General features: G+C 41.8%; 1 protein-coding gene across 4 annotated transcripts in view; it reads right to left on the bottom strand.

Annotated features, from left to right (window-relative positions):
* Positions 1–35: 35 nt before the first annotated feature.
* The window catches only part of LOC143018155 (adenosine deaminase-like), a 24,938-nt gene continuing 2,238 nt past the window's right edge, over positions 36–22,735 (bottom strand). The window contains exons 2-12 of one of the 4 annotated variants that reach the window (XR_012965734.1): positions 17,881–17,942; positions 17,360–17,485; positions 15,622–15,791; positions 14,927–15,049; positions 13,759–13,860; positions 10,003–10,020; positions 9,309–9,421; positions 2,464–2,642; positions 1,756–1,882; positions 648–830; positions 36–318 (exon numbers count right to left, since the gene is read on the bottom strand). Coding sequence is in view for 2 of the 4 variants with exons in the window: in XM_076173297.1 (XP_076029412.1) it covers positions 720–830; positions 1,756–1,882; positions 2,464–2,642; positions 9,309–9,421; positions 10,003–10,020; positions 13,759–13,860; positions 14,927–15,049; positions 15,622–15,791; positions 17,360–17,485; positions 17,881–17,942 (1,131 nt within the window). In the remaining 2 variants the exon portion in view is untranslated. Of the gene's footprint in view, positions 831–1,755; positions 1,883–2,463; positions 2,643–9,308; positions 9,422–10,002; positions 10,021–13,758; positions 13,861–14,926; positions 15,050–15,621; positions 15,792–17,359; positions 17,486–17,880; positions 17,943–22,735 lie in introns of all 4 variants that reach the window. The other 3 variants (XR_012965735.1, XM_076173297.1, XM_076173298.1) reach the window with 3 other exon arrangements.

Here is a 22,735-nt window from a genome sequence, read left to right as displayed (position 1 = left end):
TTTTATGATATATAATTTTAATAAAAATCAGGACATCTTGCAGTCTTTTTATTTGACTTTATATACAGTAATATGCAGTTAGTTTATTTTTACAGTTCCCTCTGGTTGTAAAAGCTACCAGGAGCCCACCTTAGCTTGTATCTCAGATTCTCAATTTACTCTCTCAACTTTCACATTCAAATGATTCAATATTAAAATGAATTGTCCAACTTTATAATCTCCAGTACTTCTCCAGGAGTTCTTCTCATTCACATTAATCTTCAGTGAGTGTACTTTTCCTGTTTGACAGATCTTTGGAATTCATCAGCAAGGGCAATACTGGAGCGGAGGACAAGTTACACTGAATTAAATTAAAAACAGTACTTGATTGAAGTTTTATAAGCCTGTAAGGCTGTAAATTATATGACTACTTTCTAACACTGGCCCTTATGACAGTTTGACAAAATGGTCCACAGATCTTTTAAAAAGATTCCTGATTCCTCAGAACATATAGCGCAACTGAATCATCTAGATATGACTAGTGCTGGAAAAGGGGGGCCCTGAAAAGGCCTTGCGCCAGAAAATGTTTTTCCTCTCAAGGGCCCTAGTATAAACATAAATCTTGTGAGTATATATCATGTGATGCGCAAGCTTGTAGGTCCACGTACCGGTGAGAAGTTGTCCTTGAACATCGTGGAAAACCGAGGAGCAACTGTCCTTAAAGAACGCCATAGGCTTCCCTAAGTTGCTGCAGGAGCTGTTGCTTCTCCTGTGGAGGCAGGAAGCTGTGCTGAGCCGCTTGGAAGCTCTGCCGAGGGCGAGGACGAAAAGAGAAAAGAAGAGATGAGAACCTATCTCCTAAGAAAGAACGAAAAAAAATCGTCTTTCCTCAATTCGATAATACTTTCGTTACGAAACAGGTACTTCCTTTTCTTGTATACATTAGTTACTTTTGGAAATATATATATTCACCCAAGTAAATAACTGTGATAACATTTGAAACTTATACATTCATAAAAAACAATCAGGAGGGGCAGAACTTTTGAGAGTAACTGAACTACTGCGGACACAAAATTTTTACCTGTGTCATATAAAAAATATGCAAATGTTCATTTCGGTATATTTTGTACACGGGGTTCCCACTCCTTATCTGAATAAAATCGCCTGGCGGTAGGAAGGCTCTCGAAGGTCAAGATAATGTTCGCAAAAAGATTCTTTGACCCTCAGAGGTCGGAAGGCAATTTGTGCAGTTCAATCCAGTCGACGCCAGGCGATTTCATTCAAACTAGTGGGGGATAGGGTGGGAGGGGATCTTGGGTGATAACCCATTCTGAGGGGGGGGTTATTTTGGCTAACGTCAGGTAATTTTATTTAGCTGAGGGAGGAGGGGGACCCTGCAGGTAAAAAGGCTTAATGAACCCTCTGACCGCAATATATTCGACAAAGTCGCTTTTGGTAACGTTACTAATACGTCACCGAGACGACTAGCCAAAAGGAGAATGGAGCTGGGAGATGTTGGTCCCAAATGCATCAAGACACTGGGGACACCCGAACCTGACCCATGATGCCGCATCACAATTACACCGATTTTGCCTTTTTTCTGCTGATGGATTCATCCAGGTCTGTGTACACAAGATTGCTTCAGCTACGAGGTACACGACTGTTTATAGGAACAAGTTGAACGTTGAACAACGAGAGAAGCTGTGTTTGCGTCCTTCTATAGCATGCACCGGGTCAGGCTCCATGTGTCCGCCCTCGAAGTGGAATACTACTCACGGCCCTCGCCAGGTGGGCCTCCGTCAGTCCGATGTCGAAGAGGAGCCTAGCCTCCTCCTTCATGTGGGTCCCCGTCAGCGTCGTGTCGTCGCTGCTGAAGCTGAAGGAGACGCCGGCCTCAACCATGCTGGAGGCAAAAACGGGGTGTCTGGGTTGGTCACTGGACAGGGAAATTCGCATGTCGTCGGCGATAACCACCGCTTCTATCCCTGGGGGACAGTACCACGCCGAAAAAGTGGAGTCATGGAGGTGGTGAAGGAAATATTCAAGAAGGGCTGGGGAACGGAGGTATAGCAGAAGTTAAAAATGATCAGCATTCTTCTTTGAGTGGAGATTAGTCCCAAATCATAAAAGAATAATATATTACCTTGGTCAGTGGAGGTTTCCCTAAAGTTTCCTGCAATATCGATGGCATAAAGTTTACACACTCAGTACCCCATACGGGACTTCGGGACAAGGTAGTCACTGTCTAAATAGAACACAGTGAGAAGCAGACCCCTTTGCTGCATTCGCGCCTCCTTCTCTTCCCTTCTTTTTCGTTCTGCCCCACCCCCTTCTTTCACCCCTCCCACTAACTCTAATCACCTCCCTTTCCATTGAGCCCCTCCCTTTCCCCTTTCTTCCCCTTCTCCCTTTCCTTCCCATCCCTGCAACTTTCCTACCTTCTTCATAATTCTGTCCCTTCCCCTCCCTGCCCCTTTCTCTTACCTCAGAACGGGATGCCTCTGGGAAGGGGCACGGAGGCTCCCAACGGTACCCGTGGTGTAGGAGGAGTGCGGGCACACCTCCACGTGGATCTCCTTCTCTCGGAGGAAGCCGAGAAGAGCCGGTTCCTCAACCACCCGGTAGCCGTGGCCCACGCGCTGCGCGTGGAACTCCTCGACGGCCTGGAGGAGGAAAGAGTGAGTATGAGGAACCGCCTGTAGAAGGATCTACAATCTATATGGGAAGAGGCTAAGTTGGGGACCAGCAATGAAGAATAGGGCAAGGGAGGGAAGGAGTACCTAGTAGTAAATCGTTGGATGTAACCAGCGTTTCTATCCTTAGGGCGAGGAGGTGGGGTGTATCCATATACCATTAGGTCACACGCCAAGACACGTAATCCACATGCATGCAAGGAGGTACCCATCTTCACCAATACCTCCCATCTTACTAACCTCGCATTTCTCAATCACAAACACATGACTTTAGGAATGCAACGTATCACAACGCCATCGTGCCATCACCCGACAAAGCAGTACCTGATGTCACCAGACAGTTAATATTAACTCTGTTGCCACCATCACTTTCAGTTCCTTTCTCTCCTTAATTACTGGTTTTAATTCTGTTAACTGTTCCTTCTATTGTATTACATGTCTTCATTCACTTTCTTGCACCTTCACTACAACTCACCAAGCCAAGTCTCCTCCGACGTCACTACTTAATTCATCCAATAACTTTGACCGTTACAAATAAGTGCCTCCCCTTAAGGGCGTGACTTTTCCTCCGTGCACCAATAATTTCTCTCCTCCTCCACCCTTTTCTCCAATCAGAAAGACTGTTACACTGTCTCAAGCAATACTGCTTACACAAGCAATCTTGGTCACGAAGCGAAGTGGCTTAGTGTTAACATTTCGTCACATCAGCACCAATATCGATACCCTAGCTTGTGTTTACAAACTTTAGACGGTGAGCGAGATTATGTAATTCTACAACTACGTCGCGGCTATTGTTTTCAAACATTTTAATCGTGAAATTAATTTCCCGCCACCTACCCTTCTATATACCTACTTGTCTACTATTTGTCTACCTTAATCTACCAGCCTCTTACATTAATCTTCCATAATATCTACCAACTTACATAATTATAACTTCAATACATATACCATATCCAACCACATACACAAAAGATAGCCATCCATTACTATACAACTAACCCACATACATCTTACAAACCCCAAAAAACACTAAATAACACTAAAAAACAACCACACCAAAGGTGTCTAAACGGACCTTTGACCCTTTATAAGGAGGCGACTGTGATCGCTTGACAGAAGAGGGAGGGGAGACGCCCTCTCCCTTATCTCACCAGGGGAGATCTTTCCCCTTTGTAGATACCCTTAATACCTTAAAATAAACGAAAGAAAACATCGACCCCGTTTTAAGAAACTCATCCGAAGAACCCGTTTGCACTGCCCACATGTAAACCACCATACTGGTTACATAATTGGCGGCAAGCAGTGTTCCCACACCAACCTGAAGAGACCACCCGACTAAAATCGTCGTCGCCTGCCCAGCCGTACGTCCACGACAACCGCACCCGTCCGCTTGCATTAGCGGTGGTGGTGAAATCGAGAGACATTTTATTTTAAACCATCTGGTGGCAGTTTGCTACCAATCTGAGTAGGACAAACCATCAGCTACAAGACTCACCAGTTACACGACTAGAATCGTCAGCCCAGAGCAGTGATTCCCAGCATTACAACTTCAAGAGTTCAGTCAACTCAACGCATCAAATTTCAATCAAACCACAAAAAACCCCAAGTACACCATATCTTCAATCAAGCTCCCGGAATCAAGGCAACTACCCACAAGATTTCATTCACCCCCGCGCACGTCCCAGCGAGCGACACATCTATACCTCACCCCTCCACCAACCGTCCCCTCCGAGACGACAATTGGACTTCTTGGTGTAACCTGCATTTGTAACCATCTTAGATTAAGTGGTGAAATAAAAAGGCATTCGATTTCAAACCACATCTTCAATGAATCCACCGGAATCGAGGCAACTATCCACAAGATTTCATTCACCCCCGCGCACCTCCCAGCGAGCGACGCATCTATACCCCACCCTTCCACCAACCGACCCCTTCGAAGCGACTCCAACCAACTACGACAGTCATCCGACCACACGACTTCAGTCAAGACGCATAGGAGCCCCAAGCCGATGAGACTCGTCTAAACAGTATTGAGGTACCTCGACATACCCCGTCCACAACTAACCTCATCAGTCATCGTGAGTACCAAATAACGTACATCCACTAACTCTTTTTAATAATTCTAGCTCATCTCATACGGAACCGTGACTTCAGCTTGAGTCTGCTCCATGCCCTCAGCTTGAGTCTGCTCCGTGACCTCAGTCCAGTCTGTTCCGTGTCCTCAGCTCAGTCTGCTCCGTGACCTCAGCTCAGTCTGCTCCGTGCCCTCAGCCCACTATTATCTGCTGACGGTCAACTTGAGTATTCAAACGAAGGAATATGTAATATCATAAACAACTATTTTAGCTCAGTATTCGTAAACGAAACATCTCAAAGTGAACTCTAAGCTGAAACCTGTGAAAAATCTAGGGTAAACTTACTACGGTAAATATAACAAAAGAAAAAATTAAAAGGTGTATAAAGAAACTCAAAATTAATAAAACACCAGGGCCTGACAGTTGGCATCCAAGAATCTTAAAGGAAATTAAAAATGAGATTGTTGTTCCATTAGAAATTATTTTCAAGAAATCCATCATATCCGGAGATGTCCCAAGAGAATGGAGGCTACCTAATGTCATTCCAATATTCAAAAAAGGTGAGAAAAAGAAACTAAATAACTACAGGCCTATAAGCTTGACTTCAATCGTAGGAAAAATGATGGAAACTATAATCAGAGATGCTATCGAACTTCATTTAGAAAGTAACTGTTTGATAAATGATAGCCAGCATGGATTCAGACGGAAACGTTCTTGTGTGACTAATTTACTCGAATTCTACAACACAGACATCTCGAGTTATGACAAAAGAAATAATATAGATTAAATATATTTTGACTTTGCAAAAAGTTTTGGTACCGTCCCCCACGAAAGACTATTTAATAAATTACCTTCACACGGAGTAAGTGGCAGCCTATTAGGTTGGACTATAAATTGATTGAATGATCGAAAACAGAGTTGTTTTAAATGGCAAAACTTCTAGATGGAAAAATGTTACAAGTGGAGTTCCTCAGGGTTCCGTTCTCGGGCCACTTCTATTCATAGTATATATAAAAGATATAGACCACTTCAATCAATTAGATATTCAAGAAGATTTAGATAAATTACAGCAATGGTCTGAAAAGTGGCTAACGAAATTTAACACAAGTAAATCCAAGGTTATGCACATAGGTAAAAATAACAGTAAGTACGATTGCAAGTTATTTGGAAATTCGTTAACAAAAGTGGATAGTGAGAAGGATCTAGGGGTAATTATCAGCAACGATCTCAGATCATCTAAGCAGTGTATTTCAGCCTCTGAGAAAGCAAATAAGATTCTAGGACTGATTGCGCGACCTTATGACTTCAAAAGCTCATCTCTCATTAACAAGCTATATAAATCGCTAGTTCGTCCACATTTGGAATATGCTGTTTCCGTATGGTCACCGAATCTCATTAAAGACGTTGACAGGTTGGAAAAAGTACAAAGGGGAGCCACAAAACTGATCCCAAATATCAAAAATAAATCATACGAAAATCGACTAAAACATGAATTTGTTTTCCCTAAAAAAGCGTAGACTCAGAGGTGACTTGATACAGGTATTTAAGATTCTAAAGGGGATCGACAATATCAAAAGTGACAAAATTCTTACACTGAATGAGAATCCGACAAGAAATAATGGTCTCAAACTGTCAGGAAATAGATTTAATTTGGAAGTGGGTAGAAACAACTTCGCCAACCGTGTAGTTAATAATGGAATAAACTTCCTGCAGAGGTAGTGCAATGTAGCTCAGTTCGAAGTTTTAAGATTCGTTTAGATAAATATTTAAGCAAGATGCTTTAATGACTGCCATTTATTTTATATCATTTGATTATTTGTTTGTTATTATTTGTCTGTTTATTTATTATTTGCTTGATTTCTATCTATTATTACTTATTTTTCAGTTTACTATTATTTACTATTTACCTGTTTGTTTATCATTTAACTATACCTATGTATTATTTCTCTTATTTATTTTTATTTTTATTATTATCATTTTTATTTTATTTTATATATTTTTCATCTTTTATTTATATTTATATATATATATATATATATATATATATATATATATATATATTTCACATCCGACCTAGTTATGGACCAAAAGGTCTCCTGTCGGCATGCTCCGCCTTTGTAATCCTTTGTAACCAGACAAGAGCTTGCCGAGGACCAGGAACATCGCATCAGTTGAGCAAGCCCAGGAGGCGATAGGCCCCGCTATCCGTGTCGGTCAACCCTACCCACCTCAAACATCCATCCGCACCCTCCAGGTCTTCACGTCGGTTGAGCTCGCCCCCGTTTAACCACCTCAACACTGCAACTACTCCCTCCACCGCGACCCACAGCTGGAAACCGGACCCACTTAAACACCTCCCTTCCTCAACCACCCAAACCGCCGCCAACCTCCACCCGAGACATCATCGGACCGGAGAAACTACAAATTCAGCAAAACCTGACACCCAGCTACAATCAACTCCTTGCAAGTTACGTCAGTCACCCTCTGACAGTGAACCTAGGACTATACATCTCATCAACATATATCTACAAATGTATGCAAATTACCCAGATTCACATATTCCTACACATGTATATACACTCAATTCAATAGAAAGCTACAAACAAACCAATAAGTGCATGCACATATAGGAAACTAATGCATTCACATACTAAGTCATACAGTGATCACATAATTCACTACCAATTCTTTAAATCAGCATAGCATCCAACAAAATTCATAAGATGTAAAGTAAATAATACACAACAAATTCTCCAATCCATATAGATCTACATATATAAAAATAGGATTCAATACATAATACCAAACATTATGTAAACATAAAATCCCAGGAATATTGTGCATTTTTGACACAATATACTTACAAGATATTTTTTCAAACTCATTCTATATAATATCAAAGACAATACACCTCTCAAATACAAGCTACAATATCAACCCTGTTATTAACACATATATAACAACTCAATATCACATTAACTTTAAACTACCTTAGACGATCACACCCAACAAAATGCTCAGCTCAGCATATTCTACACACACAACCAACCACCCTCCTGCCCCAAGGAAATTTCACAGGCTGTCACCCAAAGCCAAAACATAATAGAATATGACAAACTAAGGAAAATAGAACGAAAAACCCCACAATTAACAAAACTAACACATAAAACCATGCAACTTCGATAAAATTATTCCACCCGAGAGACACTAGACGTCGTGCGTTTCGGTAGGTTACAAGGTATTAACAATCACTTACCAAAACCCATTCTATCTATATAAAAGTCTTCTCTACTTTACTTCACATCGTGACGACCCAGGAATAATATCAAACTCAAAATTATACTAATTCCATCAATTCCCAACATAATATAACCATCTCCAGTACATTAGTCTAAAATTAACATTCAAAATATTCTAACCCTACCAACTCAACTCTGAAAATATATAACTCTGACAAACCTAACCAAGATACAAAAATATCACGCAAAATTCAAGAAAGACACATCTTCAAGATAAAATAACAAAATTTCACACTCAAAGACAACCAATCATTACTCCATACCATAATCAAAACACGTAATGTATACTCGTATATCCATCTCAAACTTACATTGTTTTTAAACCCAAAAGTCTACTGCATTGAACAAAGAACAAAACCCACAGATTTCCATAATCAATGTACAGAAGTGATGATACGAACAGTAGCAAAATTTACAAAAATTACTATTTCCTACAAAAATATAGCAAATAATTATTCACAAAAACTTAACATAACACCCACAAAATATAAGCAACATTTAATTCATAATATAATGAAACAAAATAAATAAATTCACATTCCACCAATTAATCAATACGAGTACAAATATATGATAACAAATAGTCCAATCAATTTTATGCAACATTTGTATAGATGTTAAATACTTCTCACAGAGACAAAAAACAATTGATATACATTATAGTACCTGAACATTAAGCATGATAGGAAATTTGATAGCACACACACTGCCATCTATATACGTAAAAAGTATGAAATCTACAAACTTTGAAATATGAGAAGGATTTATATGCCTTTATATTATTATTATATTGAGTTATGTAACAACAAACACATTCTTGTAATACTTTCACAAACTAACAAATACTAATATTTTTAGAATGTCTTACATTTAGATAAGTTATAAACCCATCCACCGAGTGCAAGAGGGAAAATGGGTAAAGTAGCAAGGAAATAGAGGAGAGAGAATATGAGACGAAAGGGGAGGGAAATGAGGAGGAGATAATAGAGGAGGAAAGGAAGGTGGGAAAGAGAGGGGAATAAAAAGGAAAATATATGGACGAAAGGAAGGAGGGATAATAAAAGAAAATATATATATGGAGAAATAGGAAGGGACCACAATAGAGGGGGAAAAAAAGGAGGAAGGGGGAACGGAATTGAGAGAGGGATGACATAATGAGGTGTAGTAAAAGAGACGGAGAACGGGAGAAGGTCGTGATCACGAGAAAGTGGAAGAGGTAAGAGAAAGAAAAAGAAGATGTAAGTGGAGGGGGAAGTACTCACGACGCGGATCATGCGTCCGGGTCCGGACTCCCCGGAGTGAACGGTCCGGTTAATGCCCTTCGCCTTCGCCGCCCGGAAGATCTGTGCGTGCACGTCGTCGCGCAGGACTTGCGCTGCTGGGCGAAAGCAACAGGGCTTAAGTCACTGGACGTGACACAGTCTTAGAAGAAAAAAAAATGTAAAAAGACATTATTGCCGCTGTCATGCATATGATATCGCTATTTTCGATAAGAAACGTCGTCAGTATGGCGGTATTTTGGAATTTTCTTCCCATTATCTGCCACTAAGCTGAATTAACCCAACCTCAGAAAACTCAGGAAATGGCAATGAATCAGGAAATTTCATCGTCTTAAGTTAAAAACAGGAAGTGGTCCACTGCAACATGAGAAATTGACCACAACCAGCTTCACCTCTCTTGAGGCTTGCGAACGGTGGACGGTGTGGGTAAAAGAGGATAGAGGGCCAATCACTGTTCTTTCAAACTTAGGAGGGGGGGGGGACGGGTGTAGTTGACCTAGTTAATCTTCTAAATGTATTCCGTTTTTTGTATTTCAACTTATTTGTCATGACGACAGGAATAGCGAGAAGAAGGAGACTGAGGCCTCAAGTAGGGTTTCTCGAAGGGGATGCGGTATTGTTGCTCCTGAGAAAGGAGGAGCCTGACGGCGTCTAGTGTTGGGGCGTCTTTACTCACCCGGGTCCTCGGCGGCATCTGTCGGGAGGGAAACAAAACAGAGGGTTAAAGGATGGGTGGGCGGCAACCCTCTCCACAATGTCCCTCCAGCCCAATTCTCCCCCTCCCAAACTTTCCCTTCAAAACACACACACACACACACACACACACACACACACACACACACACACACACACACACACACACACACACACACACACACACACACACACACACACACACACACACACACACACACACACACACACACACACACACAATAGATGTTTGGAACAAGTTAGATGAGAAAGTGGTGTGTGCAAAAACAATACACGAATTTAAACACAGTCTAGATAAAACGAGATATGAAGACGGGACACTACGAGCATAGCTCCCCTTCCCGTAAAATACAACTAGATAAATACAACTATGTAAATACACACACACACGCACACACTGTACTCCACCACCCAACACTGTGGGACAAGGTTTATACAACTGCTGGACAAAGAACAGAAAGGATAAACAGGGTGGCAGAGTATTAATTTTGACTAATAAAGATTTAAATGTAACAAAAATAACTGAAGGAAAAAATAATGTAGAATCAATTATGATACAAGTTGAAAGCAAACATATGAAGAGTAGAAATTTGTAGTGGTGTATGTGCCCCCCATAACACAGTCCTGGACAGAAAGTGATCATTCCAAAATATTAGAAGATCCAAAATATGAATGAACTAATACACTGAAGGACAGATGAAATACAGTAATTATGGGTGACTTTAATTAAAAAGAAATATGTTGGGAGGAAATGACAGTGAAGGGTGTAGAGGAACTCTGGGGCAACGTCCTGCTCGACATGAACATCGAATACACAATGACTCAGTGGATAAGGGAAAATACCAGATACAGAGGTAGTGAAGAACCATCAAGGCTGGTTTTAATACTTACGACAGTGCCTGGAATTGTCGATCAAATTTATTACAAAACTCCGATAGGAAAGAGTGACCATGTACTAATAGAATTTGAGTTGAAAGAGCAAATGGATCAAAGCAGAAATGATAAACATAGAATAGGAAGACTAATGTACAACAAAACAAATTTTGAGAAACTCAAAAAATTCTTTCGCAACGCGAACTGGGAAAAATTCCTAAATGAAGAAACAGGGATGGAAGAGAAATGGAATATACTAAAAGAAATTTACAATGAGGGAGTAAATAAATACGTACCACAACAAAAAATGGAAAGAACATACATAAAAAGCTGGTACAACAAAAGGTGTAGTGAGGCTAAGGATAAAAGAGACAAAGCTTGAAAGAAATGGAAAAAGAGACAAGAAAACAAGCAAATGGCAAATGTACATCAAACTAAGAAATGAGTATGTAAAAATACGCAGAGATGAAAAGAGAAACTATGAAAAAAATAATAGAAAAATGCAAGGAAGAACCCAAACTATTTTACAGGTATGTAAATGGCAAACTGAAGAACAAACAAGAAATAGAAAAGCTGCGCCAAGGTAAACATGAATATACAGAAGAACTGGAAATGGCTGAAATTATGAACAATCATTTCAAATCAGTATTCACAATAGAAAGCTCACCTAATTGTGAGGAAATAGAGATCCCCCTCAATGAAAGAAATAATTGTAACACAAAAGGAAATCAGCGACCAAATCAAAACCTTTGACGTCAAAAATCACATGGTCCAGACGGAATTGCAAATTGAATACTGAAAGAATGTATGGAAGAATTAACAACAAAATATACAATATAATTAAATTCTCACTTAAAGAAGTAAAAGTGCCACAGGACTGGAAGAAGGCAAATATTGTACCAATTTATAAGGGAGGAAACAAGGAAGACCCATCAAATTACAGACCGGTCTCCCTGACAAGTACAGTAGAAAAAAAATGCGAAAGGGTCGTCAAAAATAGATGGTTTAAACATTTGGAAGAAAAAACTATACTGAATCCAAATCAATTTGGATTCAGATAAAAAAAGGAAGATCATGTACAACAAACTTGATCTGCTTCTGATCAAGATTAATGAACATAATACAAGAGAGAAATGGTTGGGCAGACTGTGTTTTTCTGGACCTACAAAAGGCATTTGATAAGGTACCACACAATAAACTAATAAGGATGATAGAATCAATAGGTGGCATCAGAGGAAAATTGTTGGAATGGATGAAAGACTTCCTGACTGGGAAGAAAATGAGAGTAGTAATTAAAGACAAATTCTCAAATTGGGGAGAAATGATTAGTGGTGTCCCGCAGGGATCAGTACTGGCCCCAATCATGTTTATTATATACATAAATGACATGGGCGAAGGAGTAGAGTGTTATATGAATTTCTTTGCAGACGACGCAAAAATACTAAAGAAAGTAAAAACGGAGGAGGATTGCAACTCATTACAACAAGACTTGGACAAGATCTGGAAATGAATTCAAAAGTGGGAAGTGAAATTCAATATCAAGAAATGTAGTATAATGGAATTTGGGAGAAGTTAAAAGAGAATATCGAGAGATTATAAGATTGGTGAAGAAGAGGTCAACAAAGTAAACTCAGAAAAAGAGCTTGGAGTGATGATCAGCAAAGACATGACACCGGATAAGTATATCAATAAAATAGTTGGAGTAAACTATACTTCATTGAGGTCAATAAAAGTGGCATTTGCCTATTTGGACGAGGAAATTATAAAAAAAAAAACTACACTAATAAGGCCAAAACTCGAGTACGCAGCAATACTATGGACACCCAGTATCAAAAAGAATATAAAGAAGTTAGAAAGAATACAAAGAGCAACAACAAAACTGGCACCAACTCTTTCCAAATTGACATATGAACAAAGACTGTCCAAATTAGAATTACTAACTCTGGAACAAAGAAGGGAAAGAGGAGACTTACTAATTATCTATAGAATTATGAAGGGAATGGAAATCTTAGATAAGAATGACTTATTGAAATGGGACAATGGAAAAACAAGAGGACACGAAAAGAAACTAAAAAAAAAAAAAGGATAATTACAGAAGAGATCTGAAAAATTGCTTCCCACACAGAGTGATAGATACTTGGAACAAGTTAGACAAAGAAACAGCGTGTGCAAACACTATTCAAGATTTTAAGAAAAAAACTTGATGCTGAGAGATACAAAGACGTCACCACGAGCATAGTTCCCTTCCCGTATAATACAACTAGGTAAATACGCTTGGGGCAGTGGTAACGTTCGCAACCGTTACTATAGCGTCCGAGTTCAAATCCCGCCCAGGGCTGAAATAATTTCAGTATCGCTGCGCTGCGAGTCGTTACTCCAACTCTTGTGGGCGGGGAGTTGGGTGTGGATGTGTGCGTGTAAGGTCACATCATTGCCCATAGATTGGTCATATGTGAGCTCTGAGCTTTTATCAGGGAGAGTAATAACTGTCGATCACGAGTCCAACACGTGATCCAAGACCATGGTGAATCACACACACACACACACACACACACACACACACAATAAATCCTTGATGGCCGAAGCACTTTTGACCTTCAATGCATCATTTCTGTGGCCAGATGAAGGCTCCTATTGCGAACCAGATCCATCAGGACATGTCATCAGAACCGTGCAAAGAGTATCTCCCTTTGCTATTGCAATGGCATAATTTAAAGGAAAATATTATCGTCATAGAAAGGGACCGCTGTACATCAAGAGTTGCATCAGACGTTCGATACCGGGAGACCTGTTCTTTGCCTGGTTCCGACGGCGACAGGAGACGCCGTCGTTCGTTGCTACTCACCGAGGCGGTCGCTGAGGAGCGACTCGTTGCCGGCCACATCGATTCCCACGACGCCTCGCTCCCGGTACCGCTCGCATAGGTCCAGGATCTCCCACGAGCACTCTGCGAAAAGGGCAGCGACACTCAAATTAGTCGAAAACCACGAAGGAAAGAGAGGAAGATAGACAGGGAGAGAGTGGAGGTGGGGGGATAATTCTGAAGAAAAGCTTAGTAGAAAAAACTAAACTGAAATAGAGGAAAACAATACATTAGGTAGACAAATAGATATCATACATGAAATGCTTAACACCCAGAAGACCCCGGATACAGGTGAACTGGACCAAATCTAAAAAATAATAATAATAAGTGAATCTAAGAATAACTAAAAAAAAAAATTACTCCCGGCTGTCTTTTAATGAACCCGGGTGACTCCCGGCTGTCTTTTAATTAACCCGGGTGTATGTTTGTCCCCCACTGAACCGGCAAAAAGGGACACGTGTGTAATAAAAGTTTTAACCGTTAAAAAAGGAGGGCAACAAATCTTACGATTAGATCACCAGGAACAATGCCTTTAGAAACCGAAGGCGACAATAAGAAGCGTCAAAAAAAGACATTTTTGGAAGTGGGTTACAGGTACTCGGAAAATTTCAAAAGCCGCTTTACAAAATTATAAGAGTTTGAGTTGCCGACTACGGAATGAACATGCCCAAACTTTTCCAAGCTTATACCAGGCTTTCAAAAAATGTTGTGTAAAGGAATATGTGCGGGAATTTCATCGAAAGGTGATTAAGTTCAATGATTCTCTACGAAACAACAAAGATTTTCAATATTCCGATGTAATGTTTGACAGTCTTGAACTTTTTGATGGACAAATTGAAGACAGTGTTTCTGAAGGTTTTATGAAGCATTACTTTGTCGGGTGAAATTGGGCGTAGCCCGAGCGCGAAGCGAGCAGCGCCGCAGGCCAAGCACCCACGGCGCAGCCGTGGCTGGCGAAGCCAGGTGCTTGTAGATAAATAAATGATAAAATAGAATAAATAAACAAATAAAATAATTGAAATAAAAATAGATAAAATAGAATTAAATAAAATCAAATAAATAAAATCTCTGCCTTAGACCAGACCACCAGACTCAAACGACGAGTGAACCGGGGCCTCACTTCACTCGAAAACGGAGCTAGGATACTGACCCGGAAACTCTCGGATGCAGGTGAGGAGAACCCGAGCCTTGGTTCCGAACTCTTCCTCTCCCCTCTGGAGTCCACGAAGGATGGCCTCCAGAACCTCCTCCGGGCGGGGCTCAGGCAGGGATCCTGCGGGCAGGAAGACGAAAGGATGCGGAGGTGGAAGAAGGGGTTAAGCAAGATGGGCTGTAGTCTCTTCGCCCCCGATGGGGGGAGGGAAGAGTGGGTGTCACGGAAATGAATAAAATCACCCTGACGGCAAATATATTCAAAGGTAAAGGACCATCCTGTATGGAAGGAGTTAAAGTGTGGCCCACTGTTCCCGGGGGGTCCTGACAGTGCTCAGAATGGGGTCAATGGGCTATTCCGGTTGGGAACTGTAGTAAGGATGGCCACGTAACCGCAATAGTCACCGATATGCGATTTTTTTGTCGGTTTCGAAAATATTGTAGAACAATAGAAAAGGCTTTTGGCGCCCGCAACGGTCTTGATTTCCGAAAATTTCGCTACGAAATATTGGGGATTTTTTCATGTTAATTATTCTTCACAGAAAGAATCACACACACCATTTAGTCAGACATTTTTAGTTAATTTTCATCATCATAGTGATAAGGTTATTGGGACATAGGGAATGAATCATGATACTAATTATGAGTAATAAGGAAGTTGAGAGAGATCTAAGAAAAAATATATATATATACTTGGGACGATGAGGTTGATGTCCTCAGAGGCGTCATGAAGCACCTGCCTCCTGCTGGGGTTGTGTATAAAGAGGAAGGGCGACAAGCGGGTCTCCACGTAGGCCACGTCATTCTTCGCCATGTCCTCGACGTACTCGTAGGAGATGCGCTCGACCGCTGACAGGTCGTTCCTGCCGAAGAAGGAGCGGTGGTGACGTCATAGAGGAGGAGGAGGAGGAAAGGTTTATTGTTTTTGTACAAGACAGTAGACTTGATCCTGGACTAACTAAACCAACATATGAAAAAAAAAATGCACGACAAACATTCCTCTTAGATCCAATACACTTTTCACCCCAACCCTCCACCTCATTCTCGGTCTTCCTTGAAGTTCCCTCCATCAACCTCCGCCTCCCAGACTCCGCCATTCTTCACTTCCTCTCAAACACATTTATGTTTTTCCTTTCTGTTGCATACAGTGTTGTGGGTATAAACAACCCCTTGGACAGGGTGCTCTTTGTGTTCATCCTCACATATCTATTCCTCATGGCACTTTTCATTTACCCAAGACATTTAATTGATTCCCTTGCTCTAAAATTTACCTCCAACCCAACTTCTCCATTTCCTGCTACACACGACCCCTAAATACATTTCCTTCAGCTTTTCCTTATTTAAACACACCTGAGCCCCACTGCCACCCTCACCTTTTGTACATCTCATCACCTTACTTTTGCTCATGTTTACCATCAGCTTTCTACTCTTATATATCCTCCCAAACACCACCACCAACTACTTCAGTCTTTCTTCGGACTCGCCTACGAGCACAGTATCATCCGCCAGCAACAACTGGCTCGCCTCCGAGTTTCCTCCACTCTCACTACCTCCAAAACCCTACCCTCGCGTTTACCTCCAGCAACATTCCATCCATATACACGTTCAACAGCCACTGTTACATTACACAACTCTGGGGGTAGCCACACCTTCAACTCAAATCACTCACTATCCATTCCCTACCCTCACCCAAGCTCTACTAATCACGTAAAAATGTGACTGCCCTCAATAAACTACTCCCTCTCCCACACATTCACAACATCTCCCATAATGCCTCTCTGTCAACCCTGACATACGCTTTCTCCAAATCCATAAAAACTCTACCCATTACTAAAAATTCTCCCATATGTCTTGATACGGAAATATGATTTACGTACCATATTATTTTTTTAATCCACGTCTATCCCCTCCAATAACTTCTTCTGTTCCCCTTCTAATCCCCTCCCATGCACCCTACCAAATATATTTAACAGTCTGATCCCTCTAAAACCACTAGGTTCATAGTTGTTTGTCTTCCTTTACTTTGTGTAGTTGAATTATACGTGCACTCCTCTAGTCAAATGACACACGTTCCTCCTTCAGAAACGCAGTATACAACTTCATTAGCCAATCCATTAACTACTCCTTGTGTCACACACTCCATATATCTCGTCTGAATTCCGAGTTAATCAAGGGGAGAGCAGAATCATTTCATTCCTTGCTTTGTTCTTCTTCCTCCTCCCCATCCTCTTTCTCCCCTTTTTTCTCCTACTTTTCCAACTCCTATTTTTTCTCCTTTTGATCCTTCTCCTACTGTCCTTCCTCTTCTTCTTTTTCCTTGTGTACCTTCTTTTTGTCATCGTTCCTTCTTTTCTACCACCTCCTCTTCCTTCAGTGCAACAGAGGGAAGCAACCAACCACACCTCGTAAAAATAGTTTGGGCAATACTCACATGAGGGCGGGCATGCAGAAGGTAAGGGGCCGAAGATAATGTGCCAGGTTCTGCGGATCCTTGACAAGTAGGGCCTCTTTCATCGCCTCCAGTGTACCATCACCTGGGGTCTCGAGACCCTTCTTCCTACGGGCGGAGGTAGAAGGTGATAATGATAGTTTTTACTCTGGAGGTTACAGCGGGATTTACTGCTTTCCAAAGAATCCAGTGTAATGGGTTCTCTAAAGTTCATGTGCAGCATAGGAACAAATGATTATGTACCGCCAGTTTAGGCTGATAGGAAAGGATATAGAGCCAAGAAATGAATTACACAAACAAGGCAAATGCACCTTTGGGAGAACAGATTTTGCAAATTTGGGGAAGTATTTGGAAGAATTGGACTAGAGGGAATATAGAAAAATAATAAATAACAAAAAGATTACAGAGGGGGAAATCTTTTCAAGCCTCTACGATTTGGCGTCCTGTGAGTTCCTTGAACAGCAGCCACAGCCGCACTCACACTACTACAGCACAGTACTTACTTCATGAGTTCCCAGAGTGTCTCATGACGAAAAGAGAGGTCGAGGTGTGAGTGGAGTTCGACCTGCGAGGAGTAGAAAATAATCAGAAAAATACAACTCTGTTAATCTGCAGCCATACTGTGCCGATATGCTTACGTGGTTGTGTGTGCGTATTTACGTAATTGTAGTATAAAAAGAAAGAAAAAAAAAGTCTCACCCTTGATATCCAATTATCACATTTAGATTTTTTATTTCATATATTGTTCGAGCTTATGCTATATAACATTCTAAGCTATACCAAGTATTTATGCATCTATATGGAAAACTGCGTGTGTATTTACCTAGTTGTATCTTAAGAGAAGGGGAGCTACGATCGTGGTGTCCGTCTCTGTATCTCGCAGTGTCTACTTGCTCTTAAATTTGTCTATGGTTTTTGCACACACTATTGTCTCATCCAATTTATTCCAAATATCCACCACTCTGTGTGGAAAGCTGTTCTTTTTCAGGTCTCTTCTATAGATATCCTTTTGGAGCTTCCTTTTATGTCCCTTGTACTTCTTTTCCCAATTTAGTGTGTGCATAGGTGGGAGTTAACGTGATAACGATATCGGGTTATCGGTAATCCGATATTATTTCCGCGTTATTGATTTATTGGTTTGGCCAAAAAAAATTGGTTCGAAACTAGTGATAATCGATCATTTCAGGGTTGTTTTTTTCAGTTTAGCACAGGGGCGAGCTGGGAACCGAACGTACTGAACGGAGTGCGGGGCGGCCGGTCTTGACGCCTCATAAAGTTTGCTTAGCTTCAGTCTCTTAGCAGCTGTTGGACAAGAGGTCACGAGGTGTTGCTCCTGTGCGCTACCGGTTTTACGCGTTCTTTGATGATTTTTCCCTATGTTCCCGTGCTTCTTCCGTTCTAATTTTTTGTGCACGTGTATATGAATGTATGTACTATTCGGTGCTATTCTTTAATATCCGTTTATTAACGTTTTGAACACTTACGAAGTTACGCCCTTATTCTAAACTGATCCTATTTTTATTGTAATTTAATAGTGCAGTGCTTTGCTATTTTATAGTATTAAATTGTGATGACGTCGCAAGTGACTGTGCCCGCATCAAGCCAAAGAGACTCAGAGCTCACTGAGGCTGAGCCTCATTCCCCCTGGCCACTCCTTGGCAAGTGGGTGAAGTACAAGAAGATGGTTGGCGACAGCTACGTCTTCCAGTGCTTGTCCTGCCTCCCCAAGATCACTGAGGTGAAGGTGAACAAGGGCACCAAGGCCAACCTGAAGAGCTACTTCAACAGGATTTATCCTGACAAGGCAAAACAGGTCGGTGAAGCTTGCAAGCCCAACGTTGGGACTGGCGCGCGCAGCAGGAACCGGTCCGGTCAGCCAGACGACAGCGGGTCAACCAACAAGAAGCAGCGGCAGATGCCCATCGCCGAGACCTTTGGCATCATGGCCCAAGGCAGCCCTGTCCTGCGGTCCACCGTCGACAAGACAATTGTCAGATTTGTGGTGGACAACATGCTGCCGCTGCAGTCTGTGGACAGTCCACACTCTCAACCCTAAGAAAGAGGTACCCTCCAGGAGGGCGCTGGGAAGGAGGAACCTTAAAACCTATGAGGAGATGAAGGAGAGCCTCACCAGGTAAAAAACTAAGAAACAGTATTGTATTGTACTGAAAAATAACACCAATACATAATGATTAACGAAGCCAATTACCGTTATGCTTACATTTTAGCAATCTGGAGCAAGTCAAGTGGGTGGGCACTACAACTGACTGCTGGTCAGCTAACAAGAAGGACCCAAACGCCAGGGACAGAAAGATGACTATCCTGGACGGCGAGAGGATCATGGGGAGCCACACCTATGATGTACTCGCCCAGGTCATGGAGAATATCCACAGCCAGTTTGGGATAGAGGACAAGGTCACCATGTAAGTTATTATATTTTTTGTTTCAGAATGCTTAAATATTGTAAATTTAATGAAGTAGCGATAACCGATAGAATAAAATTATCGTCTATAACTAGATATTAGTAAATAATAATGCATTACATTTTTTCAGGACAGCCAGACAATGCTGCCAATTTTCAAAAAACATTTGCCCAATTTGTCTCTGATCTGGATCACCACAAGGAAGAGGATGCTCGCGCTCCTGAGCCTGAGGCTGAGCCTGCCGACGCCTACCTAGAGCTCATCGCTGGCCCTCCAGAGGGCCAAGGGAACCTAGAGCTAGAGTTGTGTAGAATACATTGAATAGTACTCTGTACAATGGTACAATGTAAAGGGTACTTCAAAGAATGGTTTAAAGTTAAAAATATATATATATATATATATATATATATATATATATATATATATATATATATTTGTGACAACTTATTAGATTTTTTTTTTTTTTTTTTTTTTTGTTTTCAGTTCATCGCGTTTGATGACATGGAGGTCAGCGAGGACGGCATCACCAAGCTGCCCAGGCAGCATAGATGTGCGGTGCAGACACTAAACCTGCCTTTAAGCAGGCACACAGGAGCGCCATTGCACAAGGCCCAGGTGTTGTGGAACAAGCAGGGTAAGCCATAAATTGTTTAGATAAAAGAAAAATCAGCAATTATGCAAATAATGAAATAATGCAAAAATATTTTTCAGGAGCAAGTACAGTGTTTGCGGACAGACTGCACAAGGCGATAAACAGGTGGCTCACTGTTCCTACAGCATCTATGACAGCCTGGTGGTCCTCAACAAAGTGCTGGAGGAGAAGAAAGACTAGCTGTACAGGTGCATGAACCAGCAGAGGAATCTAACAGTGTTTGTCCAGAAAGACATTGACTTCAAGTTAGAATATGCTAAGGTAAATAAACTAAATATAAGTTGGACATTATCGCGATACTTTATTGTTTTGTTTTTTTTACTTCTTAGCTTATGCCTCTATTTTAAAACTAGTTAATCAAATAATAAATACTATTTGTCTATTTCAATTATCAGGTCATGGCACCTGTCGCCAACACACTGGGCCACATCCGGGGGGAGAAGCAATGCTACCTGGGCTGCCTGATCCACACCCTCATTGTGACCAAGAAGAAGCAACTTGATGACCAGCGGCAACCTCCGGTTCTGCGAGCCCCAGGTCAACACCCTCTTCGCTGCCATGAAGAGGAGGTTTGTCGCCACCTTTGAGGATGAGGAGTGTTTTCTGGCCAAGTTTCGCCTCAAATGGATGGGGGCTTTTGATTAAAGAATGGTCAAGAGGTCAGGGGTCAAGTCCCTGATGGAGAGGAAGGTGGAGGAGATCTTGTGGCGTGCTGACCTGGAGACCGCCAGCAGCACAGCAACAAGGACATTGAGACAGAGGACTACTACGCCAGCATTTGTGATAAGGATGATGACACTGGGGATCATCACAGGTCAACCAAGTCCAAGGCTGCTCAAATTGTGAATGCGTGGCTGCAGGCTGAAGGGACAGACAGTCTGGCAGACCCAGACTTCAACAGCGAGAAGGTCCTCATTGACCTCTTCTTGAGGTACAACACGGCGATGCCGAGCAGCGCCGCGGTGGAGCGCTTGTTTTCCCCTGGCAAGGACATCATCAGGGCTAAGAGGAGCTCCCTGTCTGATGGAAACTTCAATATGCACATGTTTACGAAGGGGAACATGCTGTAGAACCTGGTCTAGACTGTGGCAGCAGGAGCCAAGATAAGAGGGAGGGGGTGGATGGGAGTGGAGTGTGTGGGGATGGAATGGGTGGGAGTGGATTTTATGCCTTTGCTTTATGGCTACCTCCCTTGTAAGGGGGAAGAAGCCTTTGGTATATGTATGTATGTATTCAAAACAGTACTTTTCTAGGATTTTTTTTTTTAAGATAAAGATAAAGATAGATAAAAAAAAAAAACAGAAATGAGAATATCCTTTCCTAGGGGTATTTTTGCGCAGATCACTAATATAACATCCGTTTCTTTCTACGACCTTCCAGTTTCTCGTAAATTACCATCTCAATGATCTAGTTCGTGACTTAACAGTTACTAAGTAATTGAGCGAACTCCTGGCCTCACATCTGCAACAATGGAAACTGTTGGAAGCGTTCTGGAGATCTACAGCAATTCTTCACTTTGGAAAACAACTTTACTTGTTGTAATGATATTAGAGGCCTATTCAATGCCCTTGAGCTGACAGCATCTGTATTTCCCTTTTTTTTTTTCTGTTTGTCATAATATCAACACTCTTCACGTGTGTGTGTGTGTGTGAGCTGACCAGCATCTGTGTATTTCGTGGTTGTGGTGGTGTGTTTGTGTGTGTGTGTATAATAATCACCACTCTTCACGTGTGTGTGTGTGTGTGTGTGTGTGTGTGTGTGTGTGTGTGTGTGTGTGTGTGTGTGTGTGTGTGTGTGTGTGTGTGTGTGTGTGTGTGTGTGTGTGTGTGTGTGTTCACCTTGGTCTTTGGATCACGTGCTGAACACGTGATCGACAGCTATTTCCCTCCCGGAAGAGAGCTCAGAGCTCGTATGACCGATCTATGGGTAATGCTGTGACCTTACACGCACACACACACACACAACTCCCCGCCCACGAGAGTTGGAGTAACGACTCGAAGCGCAGCGATACTGAAATTATTCCAGCCCTGGGCAAGATTCGAACCCGGACCACCGTAGTGACAATCGGGGACTCTACCAACCGCGCCACCAAGTCGTGTGTGTGTGTGTGTGTGTGTGTGTGTGTGTGTGTGTGTGTGTGTGTGTGTGTGTGTGTGTGTGTGTGTGTGTGTGTGTGTGTGTGTGTGTGTGTGTGTGTGTGTGTGTGTGTGTGTGTGTGTGTGTGTGTGTGTGTGTGTGTGTGTGTGTGTGTGTGTGTGTGTGTGTGTGTGCGTGCGTGTGTGT

This window comes from Oratosquilla oratoria, chromosome 34 (assembly GCF_046742065.1).
Source record: "Oratosquilla oratoria isolate Oo_2021 chromosome 34, ASM4674206v1, whole genome shotgun sequence".
Classification (NCBI taxonomy): Eukaryota; Metazoa; Arthropoda; class Malacostraca; order Stomatopoda; family Squillidae; genus Oratosquilla; species Oratosquilla oratoria.
The sequence above is the reverse complement of the archived record's forward strand: the minus strand, read 5'-3'. Positions and strand labels throughout refer to the sequence as shown.